Here is a 13,017-nt window from a genome sequence, read left to right as displayed (position 1 = left end):
TTGTTAACTGGAACTGGCTACAGGGAGCACACAACTTCCTTGCTGCAAAAGCTCCATTAGCTGCTGGTTCTTCTCCGGGCATATTCCAAAGTGCTGGTTTTGACCTATATGGCTTGGATTATTTGAAGGACAATATCTCCATTTATATGCTCACTGGAGCATTAAGAAGAGGCATAGTGGTTTGAGTATTAGATTACAACTCTGGAAACCAGGTTTCAGCTCTGAGCTCAGCCATGGAATTTGCTTGGTGACCTTGGGCAAGTCAGTCATTTGGATTTCTGAATTTGGATTGTTTAATGGCTTATTCCTCTGGTTTATCCCTTAGAATGAGAGCTGATAATGATTTGGCTATGGTGACCACTTCCACCTCAGGTGTAGTGAGTGTGAAGTGAAGCTCCCCAGGTGGGATAGCCATTCCCATTGCCTTCTTTGTTTGGGAGAAGGACAAAATGTCAATAGTTGTGTCCATTGCAAAGCTTTTACACCGCAAGCACGTAAAAAGCGGGAGTTCAGGCTGAAAGTGCTATTTTATGCGTAGGCCTTAAAATCGCTGATGCCACTGATGGCTACCATTTCTGTACCCCTGAAGTCAGTCTCGGAGAGTAGGTCTGCCCAGCACTCAGTTAAAGCAAAGCCGGAGACTGAATGGTGTCCAGAATCCAAGAGATGAGGACAACAGCAAAGAAGTACACCATGCCTGTGAATTACAGAGGCACTCTTAGGTTGTGATACGGATGGCAACAACCTGCATATCGTCAGAGATGTTTTTTTACTCCTCCCTTTCCAGCGTTACAAATAAATCCTTCCCATTCTTTGTCATCATCTGGGAAGAGGGAGCCTTTCTCCTCAAAATTCCTTTCCTCTTATAAGAAAAAGGGTGGTGAACAAGGAAAGAAGCATTTTTGACTCCTCTGTACAGGATTTCCTCAACTCGCTTGCAATCTTTGGCGACAGACTGACATAAATTGACAAGATTTGGGCCACAATTACCACCAATTTCTGGGTGCTCAATATCCTCTCCAGGTGATATGCCATCGAATTTGAGGAAGATCCTCCTACTGGGACTTTACAGATTTTGCCCCCTTCTGATACATTTTCTCTTAGCCAAGGGCACCAGCAGGCCTATTCTGGTCTCTGTTGTTTGGCATGGTTTTTTCTCCTGATACTTTATTGTATTGAAAAAGGATGGAGGACTTTGACCAATACTGGACCTCCACTGTTTGAATTCATACATCTCCCACAGGCCAAGTGGCCCCTTTCTCTCTTTCCCCGCTGCTGACGGGTGTCCTTGAGGCATGAAGCCCCAAGGACACCCCTTTCCAGGCTGTGGGGAAGCGGCTTTTTGCCGCTTCCCCGAGGCCTGGAAAAGCAGCAGATTGGGGCCTCTGGGGTTGCAGCTGTGGCCGCTGAGGCCCCGATCCATCGGGGAAAGGGGCAGGTGCAGGCTGCCCCAAAGGAGCGGTCTGTATCCTGCCTGAGTGCAGGATTTAAACCCTGGTCTCCAGAGTTGTAGTCCCAACACTCAGATCACAGCAACATGGTGGCTCTACAGTAGTAAGAATTAATTATAAAAATAGAAATTGTTATGTATTAATGTCCATTCAGAAGAACAAAACGAAGTCAAAATGATATCCAGACTAGCCTTATTAATTTTAAATATTTATGAATTTGGTTAACAAAAATATTATTCAATGAATGTATAGGAATTAGCTCAAGTAAATATTTTTGTTAGGACAAATTGGATTTGTCCCCCCGAACAAATCTTGCCAAGAAAATCCTATGATAAAGTGGTGTTGGGGTTGCCACAAGTGAGAAACTTGAGGGCACACAACAACTACTACAAATGATAATGTTAGTACAAATTGGATTATGGTACAATGAAAAATACACAAAACTTTTCAAACTAATATTTTTTTTATTTTGTTTGTGTATCCAGATTTTTTTTAAAAAAAGTGGTTCTGACAACAACAACAACAACAAAAATTGGAGAGGGTTATTGCTAGGAGTAATACGATTTACAAATATGAAACAATCCGTAAGATTGGCTTGCCAGTACCAGTTTTATTAAAGTGCTATGAAGCCTTTAGATATAGCCTAGGTTGCTAAAATTATAAAGCAGTATAGTACCCTAATTGGATATGAAGGACAAAGAAGGACTTGAAGATGCTAGTGCTCTTGCTTCCTATTTATATTAACTGTGAGCCCCAAGGAATAAAATTACACTACACAATTCTTTTTACTAATGACTTAGATCAAATATGATAAATATATGAAATTGCTAGCATTTCTTGTCTCCACTGTGTCCTAGTTTTGGAGCATTAAGATAAATATGTGCAATATGAGGAAAGTAGGGTTTATAAGCTCTTATAAGCGTCAAAGTGATTTCTATAATACAAATAAAATATAAAACACCTCAGTTAATGCAGTTAGCACAAATAAGTTCATTTATAACTTATATGTGTAACATAAAGGCACTTGAAATATTGAAAAACTCTTGTATTGAGAATAGGAAAATGAGAAGCTTAGTCTCGGCCATTTATAAAGCTTTTACTGGCAAGGAATATAGTATGGAAACTAACATGAACAGAGGAGTCATCGACAAGAGCTTTATCTGTAAGTTTTTTCGCCTTTATCTAAAGACATAGGTTCCAAGATCTGAAATTCTCTTTGCAGAGAAGTTAGTTAACTGGCACCCTCCTTGTCTTCTTTCTTCAGGCAAGCTATAAGACCCTTTTATTTCAGCAGGCCTTTGAGAATTTTTTAAAGGGGAAAACAGGCCTGCAACCATAATGTGCTGGACCTTTATTATTTGTTGTTATTTTTGATGGTTTGTTTTTAACTGGTTTTATATTTTTGGTAGTTTTATTGCTTCTTCATATTTGTATGGTTGAACTTCTGTGTTTTAATTACTGTAACCCTCCTTGAGCTGTACACTGGGGAAAAGGTAGGATGCAAATAAATTAGTTGTTTATAGTTTTCTGTGGGTTTTTCGGGCTACGTGGCCATGTTCTAGAAGAGTTTATTCTTGACATTTTGCCAGCATCTGTGGCTGGCATCTTCAGAGAATGCTGGTCTAGAAGAGAGCTGGATACACACACACACACACACACACAGTGTGATCCTGAGTCTGGAGGAATTCCATGTTAATTGGTGATGATTATCTGCTGAGAAAGCCCCTGACTCTGAGTAGTTTCTCATTTGCATTTGCTGAGTCCTCATTTTGCTATTCTTCAGGCCTGGTAGCCAAACTTTGGCCCTATACAGACAGGCCAAAATAAAGCCGCTTCAGGTCACTTTGGAGGTATGGTGTTTCAATGATGCAGGCCTCCTAAGAGTCCGGAAGCTGCACCAAAGCTGCACTCCAGTGCTTAGGACTGGAGTGTGGCTTTGGTGCAGCTTCTGGACTCTTAGGACGGACGCATGTATCATTGAAACACCATACCTCCAAAGTGAACCGAAGCAACTTTATTTTGGCCTGTCTGTATCAGTTCACTTTAAGGGTTTCTTCTTTCTGGTTGAAATTATACAGATTTTATGGATTTCAGTGGCTTCCCTGTGCATTCTGACCTGATAGTTGTTGGCATGGTCCAGAATTTCAGTGTTATCAAACAGTATTTTATGCCCAGAATGGTTTATAACATGTTCTGCTACTGCTGATTTTTCCGGTGGAGTCAGTCTGCAGATAATGATCACCAATTAGCAGACACTAATCCTCTTTGCATATCCTCCCACCCTGGGGCTCTGCCATCAACAACAGAACAATGCACAGATTAACATAGAATTCCTCCAGACCCAGGATCACACAGCCACAGATGCTGGTGAAACATCAAGAATAAACTCTTCTAGAACATGGCCACATAGCCCGAAAAAACCCACAGAAAAATATGGATGCCAGTCATGAAAGCCTTCAACTTCACAAATTGTTGTTTGTTGTTAACTGCCCTCGAGTAAACCTGCCATGCGGTCTTCCCTCTTTCTACTATCCCCAACCTTTCCTAGCATTATTGTCTTGTCTAATGAGTCATGCCTTCTCATGATAAAGCCATAGCATTACAGTCTCTGTTTTGTCATCTTGGATTCTAATACCCATTTGTTTGTCTTTTTGGCTGTCCATGGTATCCTCAACAGTCTTTTCCAGCACCACATCTGAAATGAGCAGATGTAAATAAGTATAACAACAACATTAGTTACTTAAAGGTAATTTAACCTTTAAGTAGAAAATGTTTCACAACTGGGGCAGCACAACATAGGCCTTCTTTTGTGCTGTCCCACAGTGTAGACTCTACTGTTGGGATACAGAAAAGGGCCTCTCCAGCAGATCTTTACCAGGTGTATACAGTCATCCCTCCATATTTGCGGCTTTGATATTTGCGGATTTGATTATTCACAGATTTCATTAATATGTTCTCTCTAGGACTGTCTAGGTCCTCCAGTGCAACTCTGTGGTCAACTTTAACTAAAAGTTGCACTGAAAGACCATTTGTAGCTACTCCAGTGCCATTCTATGGTCAGTGTGTGTTGGACATTGGCCACAGAGTTGCACTGGAGGACCTAGAGATTCCTAGAGAGGTGTCCTCTCAGGTAAAAACAATGTTTTTGTTATTTGCGGTTTTTCCATATTCACGGGGGTCTTGTTCCCCTAACCCTAGCGAATATGGAGGGACAACTGTATATCAAGATCACAAACCATTTAGAGCTTTGAATGTCACCAGTAACTTGAATTCAGCTCAGAAATGTATTGGCAGTTAGGGTATCTCCTTTAAGACTAGTGTTGTATGACTTCTGTGTAGTGTTCTGGTCAGTAATCCAGCTGATACAAATTTGCACTAGTTGTAGCTTTTGTGTCATCTTCGGGGGGGGGGGGGCTCCCCTATAGACAGTGTTGCAGTGGCCAAATAATCAGGTAGCTCCCAGCATGTGAACTATTGTGTATAGGTGGTCCTCTGAACCACTAAGTCTGCCTGCTTATCTAGCAACAGGAATGGATCTTGGGAGTACTTGATGCTACCTTCATGCTCCGATGGGTTTGTATTATGAAGTTTTATTCAGAAGGGTTTTGTCATTGCTTCCTCTGAGGCTGAGAGGGTGTGACTAGCCCAAGGTTACCCAGTGGGTTTCCATAACTGAATGAGGATTTAGACTGGTCTCCCAGAGTCCTAATCCAGTGTTCAGACCATTACACCATACTGGCTCTGGGCCTCTATTATATTTCATTTTAGGTGTATGCTACAGTTTATTTAGTTTTATTTCCTTTGACATTCACTGTTATTTCCTTCTGTTACCTTTACTTACTTGCTTGTCATAATATAAACTTTGGCCTGTTACAGACAGCCAAAATAAAACTGCTTTGAGTCAGAGTGGAGGTATGGTGTTTCAATGATGCATGCGTCCTAAGAGTCCAGAAGTCGCACCAAAGCCACGCTCCAGCCCAAGGACTGGAGTGTGGCTTTGGTGTGACTTCTGGACTCTTAGGACGCATGCATCATTGAAACACCATACCTCCACTGTGACTCGAAGCAGCTTTATTTTGGCTGTCTGTATAGGGCCCTTGTTTCAGAATAGCATGTAAGCAAAGACTGAATGAATTAGATAAGTGTGTCATGTCTACCAAATACTTTTTTAGCTATTCAGTCCTATAAGTCTAACAACTCCTGTATTTCTCCTTCTTGTATGTCTTTACACTCAGTGTTTATAAGGGTTACATTATACCATATGCCTCATCCAGTATCAGAGGCAGTATGTTTTTTCACGTTGGTTGGTGTGGAATACAAATGGAAAGTGCAATTTGAGCTATGTCCTCATGGTGTGGGCTGCACTTAGGCAACAAATTGGCCACTGTATGAAGAGAAAATTAGTCTGAATAGGACTTTTGTATGGCTCATCTCATGTTCTTAATTATGATAAATAGATTTTTGGTTTCATATTGTTATAATAATACAAATATTTATATTAGTTCCAGAACTGGTACAAAAACCTCATGAAGGTCCAGGAGAGATGGGAAAACCAGTTGTGATTCCTAAAGAGGACCAAGAAAAAATGAAGGAAATGTTTAAAATAAACCAGTTTAATTTAATGGCGAGTGAAATGATAGCACTTAACAGATCTTTACCTGATGTCAGATTGGAAGGGTAAGTGCATTTACTGTTGCTTTAAAGGCAGATGCTCTTAAAATTAATACTGTTTTCAGTTACCTTGTTTTCTGCTTTTGTTAGTATACATCATGGTATCTGTGTTGTTCTATGCAAATAAGGCATCAATAGCAAATCTATACATTTCCAATGTCTCAGCACCTTATAATTACATATACCAAAAAAGAAAAAGAAACTAAATCCAGATTGTTTCCCATGCAGCTGTTTGTGATGCTAGGATTTCCTTGTATTCTAAAACCAGTTCATGGGGTGGAGGCTGCAGTGAAAGGGAATTGCTCCCTCAGAGTTTTGCTGGATTCTGCTGCTCTGCTAACAATAATCCACTGCTGGACCCTCCCTATTGGCTATGATAAATATTGAGAAAAACTGTATGGTGCCAACTCATTATCCCTCAGAAGATAGTATTAATACATGAGATTCTTCCCTGTGTTTTCAAGAAAAACATAATTTGCACTAAAGCAAGTGTGGTATCCATGAGGATCAGTGTGCCCACAAATGCTTCTCTTGGTTCTGCCAGGCTGCTGCTGCTGCTTATTATTGTAGTTGTTGTTGTTGTTGTTTATTATTTTAAATTGGGGGCTGGCATGCTGTGAAGTGAAGGGCATTTGTCCAGTGACTTATTTAGTTCCAAGAATGTCCTTGGGCTCTAAAATGTAAACAATGGCTCACTGCAGCCCATTGCTTCATTTTTAAGTATACTCATTTGCCTAGAAAAAATACAGAAGTAAAGTAGGTAGTAGCAATAAGGAACACCTTAAGAGCTTGAGAAGATGGGTGCATTTTACCTATATACCTGTTGTATATTTTGTCTGATACTGGCATGTGTGTGTTTGGTGTAGTACATAGCCAGGTGGGCCCGCACTTGGCAAAATAACTGAACTGGGAGTGGGAGACACCTCTGCATTCTCCCTGTGAACCCCAAACCAATTAGAGGGCTAGGAAATCCTCCACAGACAGGTTTCAGGTCGTCAAAATACTGGATTTAGTCTTGTGTGTTTAGCCATCGAAATACTAGATTCAGTCTTGTGCGTTTATTTTGGATGGCGTTTCCTTTCCCCAGGATTTTGTGTGTGAGAAGTATGTTTTGCCTGATTTTTTTTAATGAGGTGCTGATGGTATATGTCTATACCATGAGTTTTGGGGGGTGCATACACTTCTTTCAGCATCCCTTGTTTACTTTCTATGATATCTATAAATATTGGTCTTTGTGGGGCAAAATCTTCTTTAGCATTTGTGGCCCCTTTTACACTGTATTTGGGTTGTTGTCTAGGGTACTTTTCAATGAGCCAATGCAATTGGTAGTTTTTGAAATAGGTGTTGCAGCAGTTCAGTGAGGTTTTAAAGCACCTTGTCTTTGGGTGAGATACTTTTCTTCCTAGCCACATACATTTGACTTATCCTGTAACTAAATGGCAAGGTTGCAGCCCTACAATTGTTCATTAACAGTCCTCTAATACAGAAAGTAGCTTAACTCCTGGTGAAATGGGTTGTAATACTCCCTGGACTATATTTTTTCCAAGCATTCACAACACATTAAGAAGCAGTCCTTGATATATGGAGAAGGGTGCTTTTAATCTGCTTGCTACCCATACTGCCCATTTCACCAGGAGTGAAGCTACTTTCTGTATTTGAAGACTATTAGTGAACAATTGTAGGGCAACGACCTAGTAGTTAGTTTCAACTGTTGTTAGACAGTACAGACTAGGTGTTTACTTGTGTGAAAGCTGTTAGTTTATGGTTATACCTCTTCTATCACTGGTGTAAAGACTTCCATTAATCTCACCCACTGCAACCAAATATTAGGGTTTCCCTTATCTCCACTCAGCCACCAATGTAAGAACTTCCTGCTGTTCTGCTGCCATGGGCCACCAAGTACAGGGGGCCCTAGTTGCCCTCATGGTTCCTGTGTAAGATATTGTCCATCTACTCAACTATAAATAAATCAATTAAGACCAGTTAGTTGTCAGTTTCTCTGAATCTGTAAGCCCTGCTAGAATGGACCAAAGATGCCTCCAATCCACCTTCCTGTTCCCATGACACCTTCCTTTTCCCATGAGAAACTGGAAAGATGCTTCTGAAAAGCTCACAATGTATGGCTGAAGGCAACAGTCCTCCCTTGTTGTACAGCAAGCCTGTGTGGGTGTGGTGGCAGAGGAAGAGGCACTGGCAAGGGGGGAGAAGAGGAGGGAGAAGGAAGAGGCGGCTGCAGAAGGAGAAAGGCAGAGGAAGAAGAGTGGTAGTGGAGGCAGAGGGGGAAGAGGAGGAGGAGGAGGAAGGAAAAAGAGTGGTGGCGGTGGGGGGAAAAGGAAAAAGGAAGAGGAGAAAGAATTGAGGCGGAAGTGGTGCTGGGGAGAGAAGGAGGAGGAAGGAAGAGGGGGGGAGAGCAGGAGCACCGGAGGGGGGAAGAGGAGACGGAGGAAGATGAAAAAGAGAAGCAGTGGGGGGAAGATGAGGAGGAAGGGAGTAGACTGTGGCAGTGATGGGGAGGGTGAGAGGAAGAGAAGGGAGCAAGAACCAGAGAAGGAGGAAGGGAGACAGCCACCCGCCACATCGAGGCAGGCTTTGGGGTATGTATGAAAGTCCCATTGTCCCCACTGGTGGTGTGGCAGCATAGCCACGCCACCCTTGAGGACAATGAGACTTGAGCATCCACTGATTTTAGTATCCACGAGAGTATACCAGCTGCTATATTACTGTTCCCCTTGGCAGTGGCATCACTAAGGGGTTCAGGGGGTGTGGACCGCACCCAGTGACACTCTAAGTGGGGATGACACCACTGTACCCTAAACACCTATCTTCTGGCAGAAAGGGTCTGTGGCATTCACCTGCTTCCCTTTAAAATGCTTTAAGCCAGGCCTGTACAACATATGGCCCGGGGGCCACATGCAGCCCGCCAAAGGATTTCAGGTGGCCTGCAAGGATGTGGGAACACTTTGAGTCCTTTGTTGCCCGGCTGTCTCCCAAGGAGAAGGCTGGGTGGTGAAGGAGGAGAAGCAAACGCTTGTCTACAAATCTCCACACTCCTGCTTTCTCCCAAGGATATGGGTGGTGTGAAATGGGAGGAGGTCAGTGGGGGGAGGTGTGACACCATGAGTTACCGCACTGGGTGACACCAACCCTAGGGATGCCACTGGCCCATGGGAGTCTCATTTGGTTGTTATTGCTAAGAACTGCCTATTTTCCATAATTCTCTTTAACCCTTCTTTCAAAGAAAAAAAATAATCTGCAAACATGTTACCAGTGTGAATACAGAAATGATATTGTCAAAGGGAGGCATTTTACTGCATTAGAATCCAGGCTGTATATTGAGATTGTAGACAGAACAAAGAGATCCACAACAGCAACAAATTCAGGTTAATTCTCCACCTCCTTGTATTGTATTTAGTTTCAATTTCACATTTTTTAAAAAAAATAATCACTCTGTAATTTTTTTATTATAACCTGGGAAGCTTGCTTGATGCTTCTATAATGTTGAGAAGTAGAAAGTGAAACTGATTAAAATAGGAATTAGAGTGAAACTCTGGCCTGTTACAGACGGGCGTAAAGTACGTCCCTAGGACGTACTAGGGTTAGGAAAGGGCATCCATTCCGGACACCCCTAACCCTAGTACATCCTGAGGACGTACAAAATGGCGGCGCCCGTTCTACACGGGCACCGCCATCTTGACGTCGCGGACGCATACTGTCCGCACGTCAGCGGCACTAATGGCGTTGCGAGTGCGCCATTGGCGCCTTGCAGCCTCATTAGCACACTGAAAGAAGAAGCACCATTTTGGGGCTTTTTTTACGGCGCCAAGGAGCCATGCGGTTTGGCCGCTGGGGTTCCTTGGCGCAGCAAATGATGGCGCCTATTTTGCCCTTTCTACTGCACAAACGTACCTGAGAGTTCACAGAAAAAATTTCAGTAAGAAATACAAGCAACAACTCACTGTTTAAAGTGATTATATCTAGAGTCTTTCTGGCTTCCTCCGTCCTTTTCCAAGCTGGTGTGCTGGCCTCTGCATGCCTCATGCTGACAGGCATTTGCAAGGTTGCTGTTCAAGCATCTGCCCACTTGACCCTCTCTCTTGGAGACCTGTTCTGAGGTAATCGCTTTGGATGCTTTTTCAGGGACCTCGGGGGAGCCCATGCTGCTGTGGGATGTATGTGAGAGAGAGCAGCCCAGCAAACTCCCATCTTGAGGTGCACAGAAGCAGGCTCTAGCACCTCTTCAGCAGCCTCTTCCTACCCCAAGCTGGGCGGACCAGCATTGATCCATGGATAAGTTGACTCAGGGTTTCAGGGTAAATTTTTTGGCTGAAATTTCTCACCTTTTAGCCATACACTACTGTCCCTACAGGATAGTACCCACGCTTTGTTGGTTACTACCAACACAGACACTGTCCGAATACAAGTTTTCTAATATACATCAGCCAAAAGTGTACAATACAAAAACAGTACTTCAACCGCCTCATTCAAATCACATCAGACATTCCATCAGTCACATTCATTTCCAGAATTCTGTTCGCTCACCCCTTCTTACCTTATTACTTCTATTAAATAAAACCAATTTTCCCTTTAACAATCAATAACATCACAGAAGCATCCTCTGGGAGGAGAGTGTTACAGTAAAAGGCAGATCAGCAATCCACATCATTGTTTAGCAGTAATTATCACTGGCAGCCCCCCCACCCACAATTGGTTTAGTTTGAGCATATCCTACAAATGGGATCTTCTCTGCCACTATAGAAGAAAGAAACATTGGCCTTTTACAGACAGCCAAAATAAAGCTGCTTCGAGTCACAGTGGAGGTATGGTGTTTCAATGATGCATGCGTCCTAAGAGTCCAGAAGTCGCACCAAAGCCACGCTCCAGCCCTAGTGTGGCTTTGGTGTGGCTTCTGGACTCTTAGGACGCATGCATCATTGAAACACCATACCTCCACTGTGACTTGAAGCAGCTTTATTTTGGCTGTCTGTAACAGGCCATTGCTACTTAGTGTGGGACATTTCTTCTCTGTATTGAGCTGAGAGAAGACAGAGGTCTTGTTGATGCTTCCTGCTATCGCTTGCTCTTCCAAACTACTAGCCAATCTTCCACCTGTTATCTTTCTCTAAGGTTATAAAAGTTGGCTGCCTGACCCAACCTGAGGCAAGACAGCATATTAGAGGGAGAAGAAGCAACACTGCTACTTGCTGCTGTTGCATGCTCTTCCTCCTTTCTGCTCTCCCTAGGGGCAGCTGCCTGGTTTCCCTATCCCCTGCATGTTTGGGCCTCCTCAGATAGTGAGTCAGGTGCTGATAGTCTGCTAGCCAGACTTTCACATGTTCCCTTCCTCTAAGACTATAAAAGCTGGCTGCCTGAGTCTGTGGTCTCACTGCTGAAGGGCTGACACCAAGGAGAGGTTGCCCCTTTGGGGGAGCTGCTTTGCACGTGGAGCACGGTGAGGGCCAGACCCCTATTGGGAAGGGTGGGAGGATGTACTTTGTTACATTTGTTTCTTAACAACTTGGCCTGCCAGCAGATATGATCTCTCATATAATATATACAAGTGTAGCCGTGTTGGTCAGTCAGCAAAATACAACAAAATCCACAATTCTCTTGCTAATGGAGTTTAAATGTTATTGCTTGACTTTTATTACCCTTTATCCATGGTCTCCACATGGCCAAGAGGTGGTGACCTTTGCCTGGTAAATTTGTTTGGTTGGTAAATGGAAAAACAGAAGGGAGACTACTGAACGGTCTCTCTTCCTGTGCTAACAGAGTTGGTCTTGTCAGTGGTGTTGGAGTTCTCTGTTGTGCTGGGAGACATCAATATTCCTGTTGAGACCACTTTGACAGGAGCAACTCAGTCCAACAGTCTGTTCTTAGTAGTGTCAGGTGTCATCCACACTGTAGGATACACTCTGGACTTAGTTTTCTGTGCTGAGCAGGATGATGATGATCTGGGTCTGATCTGGGACGAGTGGCTTGGTTGGCCCCTCTCTGCTCTCTTTTTGCCAACAAAGACCTTCTTATTTCAACAGTATTTTAGCTTTTAACTGGTTATGGGTAGTATGACAGGTGTGCTAGTTGTTAATCTGTAACTGTTAATGCATTTTAAGAGTTCTAAACTAATGTTTCATGTGGTTTGTTTAATGTATTTTTACATGTTATATTACAGATTATTTTAGTTATATTGTTTATATTGTTTTAACATGTTTGGGCCTCTTGGGGAGCAAAGTGGGATGCAAATTACGTAAATATATATCCTCACACTAGCTATGAAACGTCTTTTCTGTAGAGACTTGCCTGCCACACTTTGTGATGTAATTTTGCTATTGGGTGAGTACTGCTGTCACCGTTATTTTTATGGATTCCTCCATTAAATTGGTATTCTATGGGCTTTAGTGTTTATGCTTTTTTATGTCCTATTAATTTTAATGTATTTATGCTCATTTTCCTTCGTTTTTACAGCTGTGAGAAGATTGTTTAAAACAGAATGCATTTATATATGTGCACAAATTTCAGACAACAAAATCTTACGTTGTCCGAAAATGCATTCTAACTTCTAACTTTATACTTCCAGTAAAACAATGGCAACTTGTTTCATTTCCAAAGATTTCTTATTCTGTTACATACTTGTCAAAATTGTATTTATTCAGTTTTAATCTAATATTCTTTGTGGTTTCTCTGCATCACACAAATGGGTTTCATGCCTGCACAGAATCATTGTTGGAACCATTTAGTTAGTAAAATTTTTGGCAATAGCTCCAGCCTCTTTCCTTAACATCCATGCTCCATTCCTCCAGTTGTGTTTTTTCACTACAGTGGTAGCATGATAGTGGAACTTCTTGGCTAGTATTTTGGGTTTTTTTCTGTAGCTTTTATTTTTCCTGGTGAGTAGTGA

General features: G+C 42.4%; 1 protein-coding gene across 1 annotated transcript in view; it reads left to right on the top strand.

The window, feature by feature from the left end:
* Positions 1–13,017, top strand: part of GALNT1 (polypeptide N-acetylgalactosaminyltransferase 1) — a 63,493-nt gene that overhangs the window by 22,915 nt on the left and 27,561 nt on the right. Inside the window, exon 3 of the mRNA XM_089532364.1 lies at positions 5,954–6,128. Within this exon, the coding sequence (XP_089388490.1) occupies positions 5,954–6,128 (175 nt within the window). The remainder of the gene's footprint in view (positions 1–5,953; positions 6,129–13,017) is intronic.

This window comes from Sceloporus occidentalis, unplaced genomic scaffold (assembly GCF_023333645.1).
Source record: "Sceloporus occidentalis isolate IW3139 unplaced genomic scaffold, rSceOcc1.0.p SCAF_7, whole genome shotgun sequence".
Classification (NCBI taxonomy): Eukaryota; Metazoa; Chordata; class Lepidosauria; order Squamata; family Phrynosomatidae; genus Sceloporus; species Sceloporus occidentalis.
This window is presented reverse-complemented; position numbering and strand designations above follow the sequence as displayed.